The 17481-nt window shown below is 49.1% G+C and overlaps 1 protein-coding gene across 1 annotated transcript in view; it reads left to right on the forward strand.

The window, feature by feature from the left end:
• Positions 1–17481, forward strand: part of GRIK4 (glutamate ionotropic receptor kainate type subunit 4) — a 436221-nt gene that overhangs the window by 298025 nt on the left and 120715 nt on the right. Inside the window, exon 8 of the mRNA XM_010357001.2 lies at positions 8476–8637. Coding sequence (XP_010355303.1) covers positions 8476–8637 — 162 coding nt within the window. The remainder of the gene's footprint in view (positions 1–8475; positions 8638–17481) is intronic.

The following is a 17481-nucleotide window of genomic DNA, read 5'->3' on the forward strand; positions in this document are numbered from 1 at the left end:
GAAGATAGAACAAGGGAAGGATAGAACAAGGGAAGAGTAGAACAAGGGAAGGTAGAACAAGGGAAGGTAGAACAAGGGAAGGTAGAACAAGCGAAGGTAGAACAAGGGAAGGTAGAACAAGGGAAGGTAGAACAAGGGAAGGTAGAACAAGGGAAGATAGAACAAGGGAAGATAGAACAAGGGAAGGTAGAACAAGGGAAGATAGAACAAGGGAAGGTAGAACAAGGGAAGGCAGAACAAGGGAAGGCAGAACAAGGGAAGGCAGAACAAGGGAAGATAGAACAAGGGAAGGTAGAACAAGGGAAGTAGAACAAGGGAAGGTAGAACAAGGGAAGGTAGAACAAGGGAAGGTAGAACAAGGGAAGGCAGAACAAGGGAAGGCAGAACAAGGGAAGGCAGAACAAGGGAAGGCAGAACAAGGGAAGGTAGAACAAGGGAAGGCAGAACAAGGGAAGGCAGAACAAGGGAAGATAGGAATGATCACTGGTCTTCTTTGCCAAGGACCTGGATCTTAATTCCATATCTGTCTTAGGGGCAAGACGTTTAACTCCTGGGTACCTCGCTTTCCTCTTGTACCACATGTGAAAATGAATAAAACCTGTTCTGTCCACTTCCAATTAGGGTTGGGAGACCCAAAAGCAGTGCATGAAAGTGCCCTGGAAGCTTCATTCAGCCACATCCGTGGAAGCAGTTGGTGTTATTATACTCAGTAATAAATTGATATTTCATAAATCACTTTGATGTGGGTGACATGAGGCTGCCAGCCTCCTCTCCCAGGCAGTTAGGGTCCAGGGCCGAGCATGGAGCAGAGAGAATCAAAGGCTGAGGCTTGGGTGAAAGCAGGCAAGACATGAGGGACTGCTGGAAACCCCACTGTTAAGGGGGTTAAGGATTTTAAACACCACTGTTAAGAAGCAGAGCCGGTTCTGGAGTGAAGAGGCTGCAAGTAGGGCCAGTTACAACCCAAATGGGTCCAGGTGTTAACATTCAGAGAGATTTCAGAGGTCATAGAGGTGTTGGGGTGACACCTTTTATAGGTTGCCTTTGGCCCTGGTGGGAAGGGAGCTGTTAAGGTTCTTGGGCTACCTGGGGCTGAGGGCTTTATGCAGACGCCGGAGATAGCCACCTTTGTGGCGTGATCTGGTGGGCTTCAGGAAGGCCTCCGCACACTGCCTTCCTCACTACCTGCTAATGATCCCTGAAAGTACATGAAACATGCATTCCTTGAGCTATTCTATTATTACTTCTAAGAATAGTAATAAGGAGTCTGTATCGTGCTTCCAGTCTGCACAGAGCTCTCCGATATATTGTCATTTTTGGGTCTCACAACGGAACTGTGAAGTCTTATTTCCCCCATTTTAAAATGAGGAAACTTTTCTGATTAAAAAAGATAAAAATAAAGAAATGAAAAGTTTTTTTATAAAAAGATTGGTTTTTGGAATGTGGGATTTCAGAGAGGAAAATCTAGGTCAAAATGCCCAAAATGCCGCGACTCCAGACCCATACTCATTCTTTCCAGCACATTATTCTCCTAACCGTTTAATTAAGCCCAGAAGGCAGTTTTTGGTTTCACTGATTTTTCTAGGGGCCAGGGACACAGCAGTGAGTGAGACAGTCTATTCTACCTTCCAGGAGTTCACAGGCCAGCGGGGAAGTATTTGAGACTCAAATAATGATGACTGTGGAGAGATTTTACTAGGGGTGGCTGTGGCTGCTGGACAGCTCTCAGCAGAAGTTGGCCAAGTTCACCAAGCTGCATTCGACTGCCTGTTTCTCTGAGCCATCGTAGCCACACAAGCCTGCAGTTATACTGCATTGACTTCTAATTCCTTCCCACCTGCTGCACCCTGGTACTTGCTGTGACTCCTTTTCTGGGTTCTTCATGCTGAACAGATCCGATGTGAGGCAAACCTCATCTCTCCCATGTTCTCAGTGAAGTGCTCAGTTTTGCCTAGCACACAGTTGGTGGTCAGTAAATTATAGTAGTTATTATTAGAATTACTGCTTTCTTGTGATTATTCATGGTTGGAAGATCTGGAATTTCAACTAAAGGCATCTATCTCAACACAAATCGCCACACCAAGCAATTAGCATCTTATGGTGGCTTATTTTCTTTTTTGAGACAGAGTCTCTTGTCGCCCAGGCTGGAGTGCAGTGGCACCATCTTGGCTCACTGCAACCTCTGCCTCCCAGATTCAAGCGATTCTCCTGCCTCAGACTCCCGAGTAGCTGGGACTACAGGCACACGCCATGCAACCATGCCTGGCTAATTTTTGTATTTTTAGTAGAAATGGGGTTTCACCATATTGGCTAGGCTGGTCTTGAACTCCTGACCCCAGGTAATCTACCTGCCTTGGCCTCATAAAATGCTGGGATTACAGGTGTGAGCCACTCCTCCCAGCCTATGGTGACTTATTTAGCAAAACTTTTCCCATTTGACAAGTAGCTAAGAATCATCTCTTGCCAAGCAAAGAGGAAGGCAAGACCTCCAGGCCAGATCTTTCCTTTTGGCAGGGCCCAGCAGTTCAGGGGGACCAGGAAAAGGGAGGAGAGTGGGGCAGTGCACCCACTTTGGTGACACCAGCAGCATGGAGGATGGATTACACTTGGACAGAAGAGAACTCCCAGGCCATGAGTGCCTGTGTGCCAGGCACTCCTCATGGATTACCCGTGCAAGGTAGATGCTCTTACCCACACTTTACAGGTGAGCACACCGAAAGTTCAGAGACCCGCCTGAAATCAGCCAGCCAGTATGTGGCCAAATGAGGGTTTGAAACCAAGACTGCCTTATTTCAAAACTTTTGCTCTTTCTAACACATGCTACTGTTTCCTGATGAGATTGCCACATTGCACCATGCCAAGGGGCACCATTCATATGGTCATCAGTATAAATGGAACCTGGGAGTTGAACAGTATAGTGGCCAGATATTCCAAAATCAGAAGCATGATCTCCATTAAATAGCAGCTATTGCAGAGGAGAAATGACGAGGCCTGGTGGGATTAGAAAGGAAGGGACACCTTCAAGAGACATTTAAGGGATAGATTTGACAGAATTGGCAGTTGACTCGGTGTGGAGTTAAAAAATAAGGAAGTCGAGGCTGTCTCTGAAGTTTCTAGCTAAGGTGCCTGGGAGAATAGTAATGCACTTATTGGTTAGGAAGGCAAAGGGGAAGGGGCTGTTGGGCAGAAAACATCATGGAATGCCACTTCCCCTACTTACCCATTTGGCCTGAGTTAGGAGATGAACTTGATTTAAGGACACCTCCTGGACCTGTGCTTTGGTTTCTTGCTTTTCTACTTCAGGTCAAACACAGAAACTTAATCTGGGTCATTAAACATTCTTGTGCTTTTAGCTCTAGTTGACTAACCTTGTCCTGTCCCCAGGGTTGACTAAATCCAGCCCACAGTGACAGAACTTGACTGCTTAGCCCAGCTGAACATGTCCTCAGGGCACTGCTTCTCCCAGACCTCCCTTGCAGAAGCTGCCCACAAGGTCTGCCCAGCCTTTCCCTTATCCCTCCATGTTCCCAGACACCAGACACTAAAGCTCTGTGTTTCTTGGCACCAGACCCTGTGTGGTATAAGGCATGGTCAGCCCCTTGCAGCCATGGTAATCTCACAGTTTCACAGGTCCTCTCTTCTCTCTTCCTCCAACAAAACTACCTCAGCTCTAGGACCTCCACTTGTCTGGGCCCATCCCCAGCTCAGCCCCTACGCAGAGCCTGCTATTGCTCCCTGGCCCAGGTGATGAACAGGCGGTAGACCCACGAAGCTTCCTATAGCTCACGGTGAATGGATGCCTGTTGGTAAACCAGGACATTGGACACGGCACATGTGCTGCGGAAAGTGAGGGGCGCCCTTCCGCGTAGCTCTCAAGCCATTATCCATGAGGCATTCCTTCATCCCCGGGTAACATCCCCCTGTATCCACTTGTGGTTCTGACCTGACCTTCAACTATAGCTATTTGGACCCTTCCATACCATTGTATACACAGAGATTTGCACATATGTATGCACATGCACACACACACACACGCACACACTTTTAAAAATGTTTTTCATGTGAAAGCCCAGTGATAAGAAAGCAAGCTGTCAGGATTTTTAAAAATACAGTAATGCAATTCACAGATGACAGTCAGTGGTTAGCACAGCTTCTACGCATGTTTTTACACCTTCTGGAGGTGTGACAGGGTGTGCTTGGTGTTAGAGTTGGCCACAGTGAGACCCAAGGCATTAAGATGTCGTCAATCAACTGTCCTCAAAACAGTATTGACCAAATAGCTTCTAGGTATCAAGCACTCTGTAGCTACAATGTGAAGTTCAAAAATGAGGCAAACATATCTTTACTTCCTGGAAGCACACAGCCCTCTGTAGAGAGAGGCCACATGTGTGAACAAAGACTGCAACACGGGGTCTGTCACAAAGCCACCCACACTTGGAGTCGTGGAAGACCTGGTCCTGGTCTCTGCCCCACCACTTGGCTTTACCAGGTTCCATTTGCTCTGTGCTTCACCCTGGTTCCCTGGTTTGGGACAATGGGAGTCAACGCTTGTTGGGAGCAGGGACCCTCAGGACTTCCCTTCCTGGGACATTTATAAGAAGAGGATCAAGGTCCCCATGAGGACCTGTTCCACCTGAGGGACTGCTTCCAGCCCTTTCTGTCATTGTATGAAGGTTACAACCAGCCAGGCAGTGTGGCTGTGGCGGGGTTGGGGAGGCACAATGGGAGCCTAAGTGAGCCAAGTGTGCATTCCTGGGTAGGACTCAAGATGAGTGGGCAGCGGAAACTGGGTGAACTTTAATCCCTTCCATTCCTGAAATGTGTTAGTTTTATGAAATATCTGTCTCCACAAAATGTCCCCACCACTTGACTTTGGATTTGTAAGAAATGTTTCTCTGAATAGATGTAGAGTAGCACTTCCCAGATTACGTTCTGAAGCATGCTACTGCCAGGCACTCATGGATTTTGGAGGAGGAAAAAAAACCCACGGTCCTGATTTGTCCCATGGTCAGTGTGTTTGGGAAATTCAGGGTTAAACAAAATTAAACCAGCTGCTTCGCTGCCGTACTTTTTTCAGCCTTTAGCTTTGAGTATTATGAATCTTGAAAAGACAGATATAATGTGCATTGTTTTCCAGCCTTATTTGAGCATGGAAACTTGTCTTCATGAAATTTCTGGAAACCTAATGCCCTGAGGAACACACTTTGAGAAATACTGGCACAGAAGATGTTCATTGTTTGTAAACTAGCGGTTGTCAGCTATTTCCCATGTTCTTTTAGACAATAGTCTAAGTTTAGATAAAAAGAAGAATTTCCTAACTGTAAGGATTCTTAGATACTAGAACCTTAGAGTGTCGTGGGAAATGGCAGTAAAAGAATGTGACCCTCCCCCTTCCTTGTCCTTCCACAGGCTATCCCATGAGTCATTATAAATAGAACAAATTATCAAGGAAACTTCTGGAATCTTTTTATCTTTTTATCTGGTTTGGCCTTTGAAAGTTGCTTATAATTGAGGGATAAGAAGGTAGGAATAAAAAAACAGGAAGACAGACTGGCTGACTTCTGGGTAGACTGTCTCTAAGTGTCTGTAATGAACTCATTCATTCTTACTCCACCCAGAACATGCATTTGAAGGGAATACCTTTCTAACTTAGGTTTCCAAGACAAGTGGAACTGAAGAGGCAGAGAGCCAGAAGCTGCCCCAGAGTTCACTGTGGTCTTTCAGTAGCTGTTGTATTTGCCAAATATGATGCTAAGCTTTGCATGCATCTTACTTGTTCCTTGAAATAACCTATAAGGTTGCTAATATGGTTTCTTTTTTAAAAACGAGTATCTGAAGCCCAGAAGGTTACAGACCTTGCTTAAAGTCATACAGCCAGTGTGGTAAGGAACCTGGATTTGAACACCAAAGCCTGAGTCCACTATATCACCCCAGCTGCCACTGTGAGTCTGTGGACATCCAGGGCCTCAGGGCTTCCTTAAAATGAGCCTCCATCCATCAGGCTATGCATGTGGGGAGAGGATGGAGTTGGGCTGATGTGTCTGCCCACAATGATAAGGAAGCCAGGGAAGGGGACACTTTCCAGCCCCTGCCAACCGTGCCCAGGTTTGCCCACAACAGTCTGACTCTGCCCCTCGGTTTGCCTACAACAGTCTGGCTCTGCCCCAGTCACTGCACCCTTGCCAAATGAATCTTCTTCTCATTAGCCATCTGCCCCCTTGTGCCTACTGATAGCCCACAGCACATGGGCAGCTGCCCTGTTAGAGAGATGGGAGATAATATCAGTGTAGGAATCAGCACATTCTCTGGCATGTCCTTGTTCCCCTAATGGGAATGTGGCAGGATCCAAAATACACTTAATCCTTATCCAAATCCACTCTGTCAGGCATTGGTGGCTTCAAAGGAAGCTTGGTGCCTCCAGTTTGCACGTGTAAGCTAATGAATCCAGGCTCTGGGCAGGTGAGCTCAGGCCTGCAGCCTGAGACCTTGGCAGTGACTGGAGCTGTGTGGCAAGGATACAAGGGCGGCGCCAGGGGCCTACAGCAGCTAAGTCTTCAGAAGAGGAGACTGCCTGGAGGAAAGCAATATTTCTGCCTGGCCAGAAGGAAAGCCCAAGGCGCTTGCCATCTGTCATGTCAGGCTGAGTGGCCGATGGGCTAGTCCTTGGGTCTGGAACTCCTGTGTACCCCCAGGGTGTGGAGCTGTGTGCGAGGCACTTGGAATGAACATGCAATGATTGTGATTTTTATGTGAAAAGGTGGCCTGACACACATTTGAAGGCATCTTTCTGGGAGCAGGGATCAGCAAGCTGAATAATCTACACCCTCTTGACTGATTTCACTGTGCAGGGTCCAGGGAGACCTTGGAGGCCAGGGCTCCGAGCTCAGAGGAGGACACTACCCCTCTCTATAACTCTAACTGGCCACGGTGCACTTACACATGCAGGCTGCCTATCACTTGGCCCCACCCGGGTAATTGCATGAGGACTGTGGGTTGCAGGGAGAACTCCTTTGAGCTTCTAAATATCACTGCCTTAGATGGGGTTTCCCTGACTGCCTCATCTAAAGTAGCAGTCCCTCACCCCAAGTCCCATCCCCCTAGCTATACGAAATGATGATGAATTTGTTTCCTTACTATCTGTCTCTTCCACTAACTGCAGGCTTCCTGAGGGCAGCAAGTGTGTCTCTCTCATCCATATCCTCCATGCCTAGAACCATGTCTGGCACATGATAAATGCTTACATGTTTATCAAGTGAATGCAAAAATTAGTGGTAAATGAAGGCACCACCCTACCCACAAACCTTCAGGTTGAGGTTCTGGGAAAGCAAACTTGGTTTGGCATTCCTCTGCTGACAGTTCCCTTGGGTTCCATCACACCTAGGACAAAGGGCACATTCGCAAGCCTGGCATCCTCACTCTGATGGTCTGGCCTCTGCTGACTGCCCCAGCTTCCTTTCTCACCATCCCTCTCCCAGGGCCCCTTGTATCCAGTGTGCTAACCCACGCTTCAGGTGTATAAGACTTAGGGTCCTGCTGGAAATGCAAGCTCCTGGGCCTCAGCTCCCCAGATTCGGGTTCAGGTGGTGTTAGGTGGGGTTCAGGAATCATCCTTTTTTTTTTTTTTTTTTTTTTTTTTTTTGAAATGGAGCTTTGCTCTTCTTGCCCAAGCTGGAGTGCAATGGCACGATCTCGGCTCACTGCAACCTCTGCCTCCTGGGTTCAAGTGATTCCCCTGCCTCACCCTCCCAAGTAGCTGGGATTACAGGAATGCACGACCACATCTGGCTAGTTTTGTATTTTTAGTAGAGCTGGAGTTTCATCATGTTGGTTAGTCTGGTCTCGAACTCCTGACCTCAAGTGATCCGTCCACCTCGGCCTCCGAAAGTGCTGGGATTACAAGTGTGAGTCACCGCACCCAGCCCTATCATTTTTTAAAAAGGAACCTGGATGATGCTAACGGTAGAATCACACTTTAAGAAGTGACGTCTTCATCAAAGTACAAGTATACCACGGGCAGTTCACTGAAAGGGCCATGCACTTTCTCAGCTCTGTGCCCTTGTATACATGGGGATTTCTGGCTGGAGTAGCCTTTGACCACCCACAGTTCTCCACCCAGAAAATGCCTATATATCCTTCAAGACACAGCTCAAGCATCCCACTTCCCATGGAAAAAACGCCATGTGCCTAGTGCTGCCTCCACTGGGCACATGGCTTTTTTCTTTCTTTCTCTAGCTAGTGCATCTTGTATATACTTGTTTAGAGATCATTCTGCTTTTTTTTTCTCCTCCACGCTCTACTATCACAGTGTTAACTCCCAGAAAAACTACTCTCATTAACTCTGGACTCCTAGGTCTCAACAGACTGTCTGGTGTTCTCTGGACTAGAATGAGGTACCCAGACGTGCTCTACCAAAGTCCATCTCTCACTTCACCCTTTCCTAACTATGTTCTTATTTCTGATGCTGGATCTTTCCAGGAGTTCTCACTCCAGAGAATGGACACCCTTGTGGATGATCGTGTCAACATCCTGGGATTTTCCATTTTCAACCAATCCCATGCTTTCTTCCAAGAGTTTGCCCAGAGCCTCAACCAGTCTTGGCAGGAGAACTGTGACCATGTGCCCTTCACTGGGCCTGCGGTAAGTACCCGCCAGAGCTCTTCCTGGTGCCCCTTGGCCTCTGCACATCACCCCTCTGTGGACCAGCTCCTGGGCAACACACCCTCCTGGAGTCCAGCCATCTTCCACTCCAGTCCCAGCTCAGAGAGGGAGGTAGAAAGTGTGGGAAGTGGTTGCAGGGGGTGATGTTTGGGAAGCAATGAGCTGTAGACAGCGGGGAGAGGGCTGTGTGGAGGTACTGGGTTGTCACTTAGTGATGTCTGCAGGTCCCCCGCGGCCAGACTCTCAATAATACCATTGCCGAGAGCTGCCTGAGTTTAGGATCCAAGAATCGTTTGGAAGGGCCTTTAAGCTGATCTACTCCCTCATTTTTCAGATAAGGAAACTGAAGCCCAGGCTGTAATGCGATATGGAGTGGGGATGTGGGGGTCTTGTTCAAGGGCAAACATTGAGGCTGTTGCAGAGTGGAACTAGCCCCAGGACTCCTGGCTCCTGGTCTGGTGCTCTGTCCACCCCCTGGCCACTTCCTGAGTCAGGGGTCATCTGGAGTGGCTCCCCTCTGCCCAGTCCCTGTGCTTCCTCTCTGCAGTTCTGGCCCCTTCCGGCATGTGTAACAGGAGCAAACCTTTCCATGGCCATTCTCCACTGAGTTGGATGTTCTTCTCCATGGGGCAGGCCAAGAATATCTGCTTGTGTACATTTGTTAAAAGGCAAGTTCTCAAGAGACTAGGATTGTGTGGCTTTTTATGCCCTGCCTAGCCCCATTATACACATTAGTTTATTTTTAAGAGCTCCACGAGGCAGCCCTTGCGATGCTCACTACAACTTCCTGAGGCAGCTACTATCAGTGTCTCCATTTTACACATGATAAAACTGAAGCCCAGAAAGGTTAGGCAAATAGCCCCGGATCACACAGCCAGTGAGCAGAGGACCAGGACCAGAACCCAGGCCGTATGGCTTTACTGTTTATACTTTTAACCTCCGTGCCACTTTGCATCTCTCTAGGACTGTCATTTGCTTGCCATGCTGTACTGTAATTGAGCCTGGCTAGATGGAAGTACAGTGACGCATGCATAATGACATTTTGGTCAGCAATGGACAACTTATATGATGGAGGTTCCAAAGATGATAATACCACATTTTTCTTGTCCCTTTTCTATGTTTGGGTATGTTTAGATATGCAAGTACATACCACTGTGTTACAGTTGCCTCCAGTATTCAGTACAGTCACATACCGTACAGGTTTGTAGCCCAGGAGCACTACGCTATACCATATAGCCTAAGAGTTTAGTAGGCTATAGCATCTAGGTTTGTGTAAGCACACTCTCTGATGGTCACACAATGAAGAAATTGCCTGATGATGCATTTCTCATAATGTGTCCCCACTGTTAAGCAACACATGTCTGTAGTTACTAGGTATTTGTTGAGTGAATGAGTGAGTGAGTGAGTCAGGCGAAATGATGAGTTATAGATAGAAGTGGAAAAGCATCAGGTCTAGGAGCTGGCGATGGAATTAGGTACACTCCTGGAGTGGGAAATTCTCTGGTGAGTTTTGAAAATAGGAGGGATGCCTGTCTTCGATAAGACATGCCCAGAGGCAAAGGCATATCTGGACATCCACACACTTGGAGTCTAATTAGTGCTTGGTCAACATGGTGACCTTGGAGGCAGGCTGTGGAAGCCAGGGCCTGGACTTAATGACCTTTCGCAAAACTCTGTGCTTGTATGATCGTGCGGCCTCATGGACATCTTAGGAAGGAAGGGGTAGCTAAGGAGGTCAGAGCTCATGGAAAACTCAGGAAGCTTTGATCCAGGGAATGGGACAGGAGGAGGGGGTTTGAGAAACAGATTTTCATGAAGGTTTATGGAACCCATCCCAACAAGCTGTTTTAGACCTAAAAGAGGCAAAAATCCATGGGAAGGATTGGGGAGGGCAGCTGAAGGAAGGAGTCATGCCCATTAAATGGTTTAAGGGACAGAGAGGGGCATCTCAAAGCACAGTTTCATGTGCAGGATCAGACTCAACCCCCAGCAGCAATGCAAGCCCTGTTCTCCCAGCCGAGTCTGCTGTTCTTACAGTTCTCATTCCAGTATTTTAATAGGTGCTGACCAATTTGAAAGGCTTGCAACACAGTATCAAGAAAGGAAAAAAAAATCTGTCTCTTCCCTTCAACCCAAGCCTCACCACATTCGGCATCTGGCCTAGTGAAGTCAATGGTCCTAGGCCCTATTTCCTCATTCTCTCTAAGGGTGTCTGCCTTTGCATTGATGCTCACATTGGCCACGAGCAGACAAATGAGGGTCCTTCGGTTCCTAGTGGGCTTCTTTGTAAGGATCCAGCACAAAGGCCAGGAGTGCCTTTCAGAGAGCTGTGGGTCAGCGCTGCCATGGTCAGACAGGCTGGAAAGATCACTGGCCTTGGAGTCACAGAGGCTGGAGTCGAATACTGGCCTAGACGTTTTCTCACCATGTGATCTTAGGTAGTGATGTAACCCCTATGGGCCTCAGGTTCTTTTACCATAATTTTAGGTGAATTATGCCTGACCATCTTAGAGCATTATTGTGAAGATGGAATGAGATATGATTCTGTCTTCAATTCACAATTATTCACCAAGTAATTTAATATAACAACCTGTATATGCCAGATGCTGGAATAGCCATTATTAAATATATCAGGCAGCTTTTGCTATGTAAATGCTGTGTAACAGCCAACTCCTAAATCTCATGATACACAATAAATATGCATACAGTAGACATTTATAAAGCCCGTGGACCTGTGGGTCAGCGAGGGAGCCACTCGTCTAAGCTGGCTTGGTTGGGTAGCTCTGCTGCTCTGGATGAGATCTCTCAGCATGCATGGGTTGGCTAATCCAGACTGGGCCTACTTGGGGCCAGTACCTCTTCCCCTGGACCAGCAGGCCAGCCCAACATATTCTCATGGTGATGACAGAAGGACAGCAAAGCAAGTAGAAACACAAGGACCTCTTAGTCCTATGCTCCCAGAAAGGCACACACTCATTTTCTTGGCCAAAGAAAGTCACACACACAAACTCAGTGTTAGGGAGTGAGGAAATGTACTCTACCCTTTTAGAGGAAAAAAATGCAAAGGCACATGGTAAAAAGTCTGAATACCCAAATACAGAGTGTGTCTTAGTCCATTTGTATTGCCATCAAGGAATACCCAAGGCTGGGTGATTTGTGAAGAAAAGAGGTTTATTTGGCTCCTGGTTCTGCAGGCTGTACAAGAAGCATGGTGCCGGTATCTGCTTCTGTTGAGGGCCTCAGGAAGCTTCCATTCTTGGTGGAAGGCAAGGGGAGGGGGCGTATGCAGCTCACATGGCAAGAGGGAAAGCCAAAGAGAGAGGGGAAGAGGTGTCAGGCTCTTCTCAACAGCCAGTTCTTGTGGGAACTGGAGTGAAAAGTCACTCGCTCCTGTGAGAAATGCACAAAGCCATTTGTGAAGCATCCACCCCCTTTATCCAGCCCACCTGGGTCACTGCCACATGAGACTTGGGACCAAACAAACCGTGGCAGAGTGGGATGAAGGGCTGGCTCCATCACATAGTCACACAGTGAAGATCAAAGCCACTGTCCTCCAGATGCACCATGCAGGAGCATGGTTCACCTCCACCTCTGGGAAGGTGACTCCTGGGCTTATGTTACTCTCATGGAAGCAGAGGAAAGCCCTGAGTTCTGCCTGCAGAGGTCGGGGAAGGCTTGCCCGAAGAGAGGCCAGTAATTTGCTGCTCATCTGTGTGCAATACACCAGGCAGGGTCCACAGCATCCCAGTGGAGCAGGGGCGCTGTGCTGACTCGCTCAGTGGACTGGAAAGGGTGTCTTGTCATGAGGATGCTGCCCAGGGCCGTTTAAAAGATAGAAACCCTGACCTCGTTTATCTCCTTCCCAGTCCAATGTCAGACTTCCGAAGGCCTCAGCATCTTATGCCCCGCAAGAATGCTTGGGGGGTATTCAGTGAGTGGGGGTGTTCTCTGAGGCTCTCTTGGTGCTGCTGGCGGAGAATAAGAGTAAAGATGGCCAGGCGCGGTGGCTCGAGCCTGTAATCCCAGCACTTTGGGAGGCCGAGACGGGTGGATCACGAGGTCAGGAGATCGAGACCATCCTGGCTAACACGGTGAAACCCCGTCTCTACTAAAAAATACAAAAAATTAGCTGGGCGTGGTGGCGGGCACCTGTAGTCCCAGCTACTCAGGAGGCTGAGGCAGGAGAATGGCGTACACCCGGGAGGCGGAGCTTGCAGTGAGCTGAGATCCGGCCACTGCACTCCAGCCTGGGCGACAGAGCGAGACTCCACCTCAAAAAGAAAAAAAAGAATAAGAGTAAATGGGCTGAGCTGCACGGGCTCAAGGCTGTCTCACGGGACCGTGCGAGGAGCATCTATGTGGACCTCAGGCCTACAGCTGGTCCTTGTGCCGGTCACAGATTTCTGCGTCTACTTTAGTCAGCTTTCTCTCAGCCAAGCCCCTTTGGTTTTCTTGCCAATAAAATGGACAAGTGTTCTTTCTTCCTGAGGACAGCAGGGCGCCCACCCCACTGGGTTTCACCTCGGCACAGAGCTGAAGACTCCTGTGGCCCTTCCCGTGAAATTATCCCGCCTTCTCCTATTTTCCTCCTCAGGGCATCCTAGTAACAGTTAAGAGTGGTCATGTAGCCCTTTTGGACAAGTGGGGAAACTGAGGCATGGAAGTACTGGATGGCACATCAAGGGTCCCCCGAGATCAGAACTCCAATATAACCTGGAGTAGAATCTACATCTGTCTCCCAGTGCCAGAGACCTCCAGCTACTGTCTCTGTGGCCTCTGAGAGGGAAGGGAAGGTATTCCGGACACTCTCATCTCAGCGTGTGGAAAGGAAGCTCACGGCAGCGACAGTAGCAACACACCTTTCTCAAGGCTTCTCACTTTAGCAACCAGCCTTTGAAAAGTGGTGCCTCTTCCTGTCTCTTTGGAGGCTGAGAAATTCACAGCACAAACAGCCCAGCTCTTTTATGTTCTGGGGAGCTGGAAGGCAAGAGGGAGTCAGTTCCAGGAAAACAGCCTGGTTCTGTCCCCGCCATCGAGCGTTCTACAAAGGCTGCAGCTCCAGCCTCAGTGGGGACGTTCTCTCCTTCTCTCCCTCTTCTCCCCTTCTTTACCCTTTTCCCCCTAGACCTTCCTTTCTGTTTCTCTCTCTCCACACGATGTTCCCCGCTCTTTCTTCACTCTTGGCACTTTCTTCTCTCCATTGCCTTTTTCTCCTGACTTGGATAAGTGTCTCCCGCTATTCCTAACCTTCTGGATCAGTCCACGCCCCCAGGCCATACCTGCCAGGTGGCCAACAGGAGCAGCAAACGTGCTTCTGCCTGAGACAATGCAAGCAGAAGATGGGGTGTCGCAAATGGAGACATACACCCGCTAGCTTCACACGCTGTTCCCATTAATCACGCGGCAAAGAACAAAAATCCTGGAAAATCATTAAAATTACAGATGGCTAGATTAAGTAATTAGAATTTAGGCTAAAGCAGATGTTTGTAATTAAGTGTTTATTTCATTGAATAAAATCCAGATTGTAAGAACTATTCCATGAGATTTTAATGGTTCCTGTCCTGGTTTTATATTGGGGGGTAGAGTTTAAGCTGCAGAAGTTCAGAGATAAATCGGCATCCGGGAGGATCCTGGGAATCCCGTCATCTGGGGCGTGGAGAGAGATGAGGGTTACAGGTGTGTATTTAGGAGATATTCTTATTTTCATGCCATGAGAGGGGGAAGGAACTCAGCCACAGCTCCCTGAGTCAGAATTGATTCATCTTAATTTATACAGAGCCTTGCATTCCCCTAAACAATTTGCAAACAGCTCAAAAGAAAATAACAATGAAGAACCAAATGAAAATATAAAAACAAGAGAATCGAGGGTTCATTGCCAAGCAACGTTTTGGTGCCAAGAAAGAGGAGTGGATTTTCAATGAAGACTGAGTCATTTGGGGGATTTAGTATTTAGAAGAGACAGGGACAGGAGAAGCAGAGACAAAACCAAGAGGCGTGCACACCCAGATGAGGAGCGGAGGCCACAGAAAGAGGAAAAGGAAATGGAATAAGAGTAGAGAAGGGGTGGAAATGGAGTGAGGTGGGGGGGCGTCTCCTTCCCCTGGTGGGCCCAGAAGTGGAAACATGGATGGAGGGCTTTTCTTTTTTTTTTTTTTTGAGATGGAGTCTCTCTTTGTCACCTAGGCTGGAGTGCAGTGGCACAATCTTGGCTCACTGCAACCTCTGCCTCCTGGGTTCAAGCAATTCTCCTGCCTCAGCCTCCCAAGTATCTGGGACTACAGGCACGTGCCACCACACCTGGCTACTTTTTTTGTATTTTTAGTAGAGATGGGGTTTCACCATGTTGGCCAGGATGGTCTCGATCTCCTGACCTCGTGATCCGCCCGCCCGCCTCAGTCTCCCAAAGTGCTGGGATTATAGGCATGAGCTACCACGCAAGGCCCGGAGGGCTTTTGTAATAGAAACTGCTTCTCCCTGACTGTAGCCCCAAATGCTTTCCAGAGCTGAATGAGTAAGTAAGAGTGGAGGGAGAAAGCAATTAGGAGAGGGAGAAAGATGCTTTGGGACGGAGATCTGAAACAAGATGGGAAAATTGATGAGGCAGAGAGATGACGGGCTCGCATACCATCCGAGGAGGAGTCAGGTGAGGGCGGGAGATTGGTGACTGCGAGGAGATAGCTGCAGGCACAACGGTTGGGAAGTGAATTCTCAGAGCAGTTTGAAGGATCCAGGTGAGAAGTGTGCGCAGATTGCCAGGAGCCTGTAGAAGAGAGCGGCCTGGTGATGGGTGGAGGAACCCGAGGAGACTGCACTGGGAGAGAAGACGTTTGGGGTTTAGAAGGGGTCAGCTCGGACCAGCCCAGGCTGAACCACACAGAGGAACCATAAAGCCCAGAGCCTACGGGGAACTCGTCGCTGGTTTCGCCCCTCTGAAGGCCACATACAGATGGAGAGGAGACCAGAACCTTGAGGATTTTCCTTCCACCTGCTCCCTGCGCCCAGCATCCCTAGCTGGCATTAGCACTAGAAGCACTCGAAGAATCTTGAAGGCCCTGGAGTTGGAGATGCCAAAGAACATTGCCAACAGGCATGCACGGATCTCTCAGCATCCACATCATGCACTAATAAGAGAGCATCAGCCAGGAAAACCACGTCCCAGACGGAGGGGGAATAGTGGCAACCATGTGGCAGGAACAAGCTGGGGGCTTGGTGGGAGGATGTGAGAAACGGCGTGGCACTTTCTCTGCAACTCTGCCATGATGAGGGTCTCTTGGGGACCAGCACACAGCCTCACCGGAGGAAGAGGGGACCTGGGGAGGGGGCCTGTAGACTCTGGGGCCTGGTGCAACAATGCCTCTGAGAGGAAAGGGATCCCCAGGGCCTTGGTATCAGAGTACTCTCAGCAACAGAAACCCTGTATTAAAATGCCTTGTAGGAAAACGGAAATGTGTTGTTGCATGGCTTAGCAAAATTCCGGAATGATGAGGTTGGAGACCAAATCTTTTCCATCTCTGCTGTGTCCCTGCTTGGTGCCAGCTTCATGCTCAGGCTGGAGCTGGGCTGGCTGCAGCAGTCCAAGCATCCCAACCAGAGACAGACATGTCCAGAGGAGAGAGAAGGAGTATCCTCTTAGGAGACAGGAAACTTTCCTGAGAAGCAAGCCCCTCCTTCCAGGTCACAGTTCATGGCTCGTTGTTCCAATGGGGTCACTCACACAGTCCCGAATCACATATCGGCATGGGGACGTTGGACCACCTAGGATTCCCTGGGACCTGGGGCTGGCTCAGCCTCCTCTGAAGCTCCTTGCAGCTTGGCACAAGGAAGGATACCTGAATAAAATGGGAGGAAGAAGGGGAGAATGGGTGCTAGGTAGGCAGCCAGTGGCTAATGGCTCTTAACTGAGGGGCTAACGTGAGGACAAATAGCCAGTCTGGCCAGGAGGCAAACTGGGTGATGGCCCCAACCCAGGGCATTCGAGAAGCCTGCCCACCACCCCTTCCTGCCCCCACCCTGGCGCCAGAGTCCCACGCTCCCATCTGCTGCCGAGAAGGCAATAATGAAAGATTGCCCCAAGTTGTCCTGGGAGATGAGGCATAAGAATACATCTGATAGAGCAATGACAACCTGCGCTTCTCAGCGGGACGGAGGTGGAAGACAGTGCTGTGGAGAGGGGAGGAAGCCAGGCTGGACAAAGGGGTGCCGGGCCTCCAGGCCTTGCTTTGTGACCTTGGGCAAGAGAAGAATGTCTTGTGCCTCAGTTTCTTCATTCATAAAAGAAGAAAGACGACTTTTTTTTTTTTTTTCCTGAGATGGAGTCTCACTCTGTTGCCCAGGCTGGAGTGCAGTGGTGCAATCTTGGCTCACTGCAGCCGCCGCCTCCCAGGTTCAAGCGATTCTCTTGCCTCAGCCTCCCGAGTAGCTGGGATCATAGGTGCGCACAACCACACACAGCTGATTTTTTTTTTTTTTTTTTTTTGAGACAGAGTCTCTCTCTGTCGCCCAGGCTGGAGTGCAATGGCGCGATCTCGACTCACTGCAAGCTCCGCCTCGCAGGTTCACGCCATTCTCCTGCCTCAGCCTCCCGAGTAGCTGTGACCACAGGCGCCCGCCACCGCGCCCAGCTAATTTTCTTGTATTTTTAGTACAAGATGGGGTTTCGCCGTGTTAGCCGGGATGGTCTTGATCACCTGATCTCATGATCCACATGCCTCAGCCTCCCAAAGTGCTGGGATTACACGCGTGAGCCACTGTGCCCGGCCCCTGATTTTTGTATTTATACTAGAGATGGGGGTTTCACCATGTTGCCAAGGGTGGTCTCGAACC

Source organism: Rhinopithecus roxellana, chromosome 15, assembly GCF_007565055.1.
Source record: "Rhinopithecus roxellana isolate Shanxi Qingling chromosome 15, ASM756505v1, whole genome shotgun sequence".
NCBI classification, from domain to species: Eukaryota; Metazoa; Chordata; class Mammalia; order Primates; family Cercopithecidae; genus Rhinopithecus; species Rhinopithecus roxellana.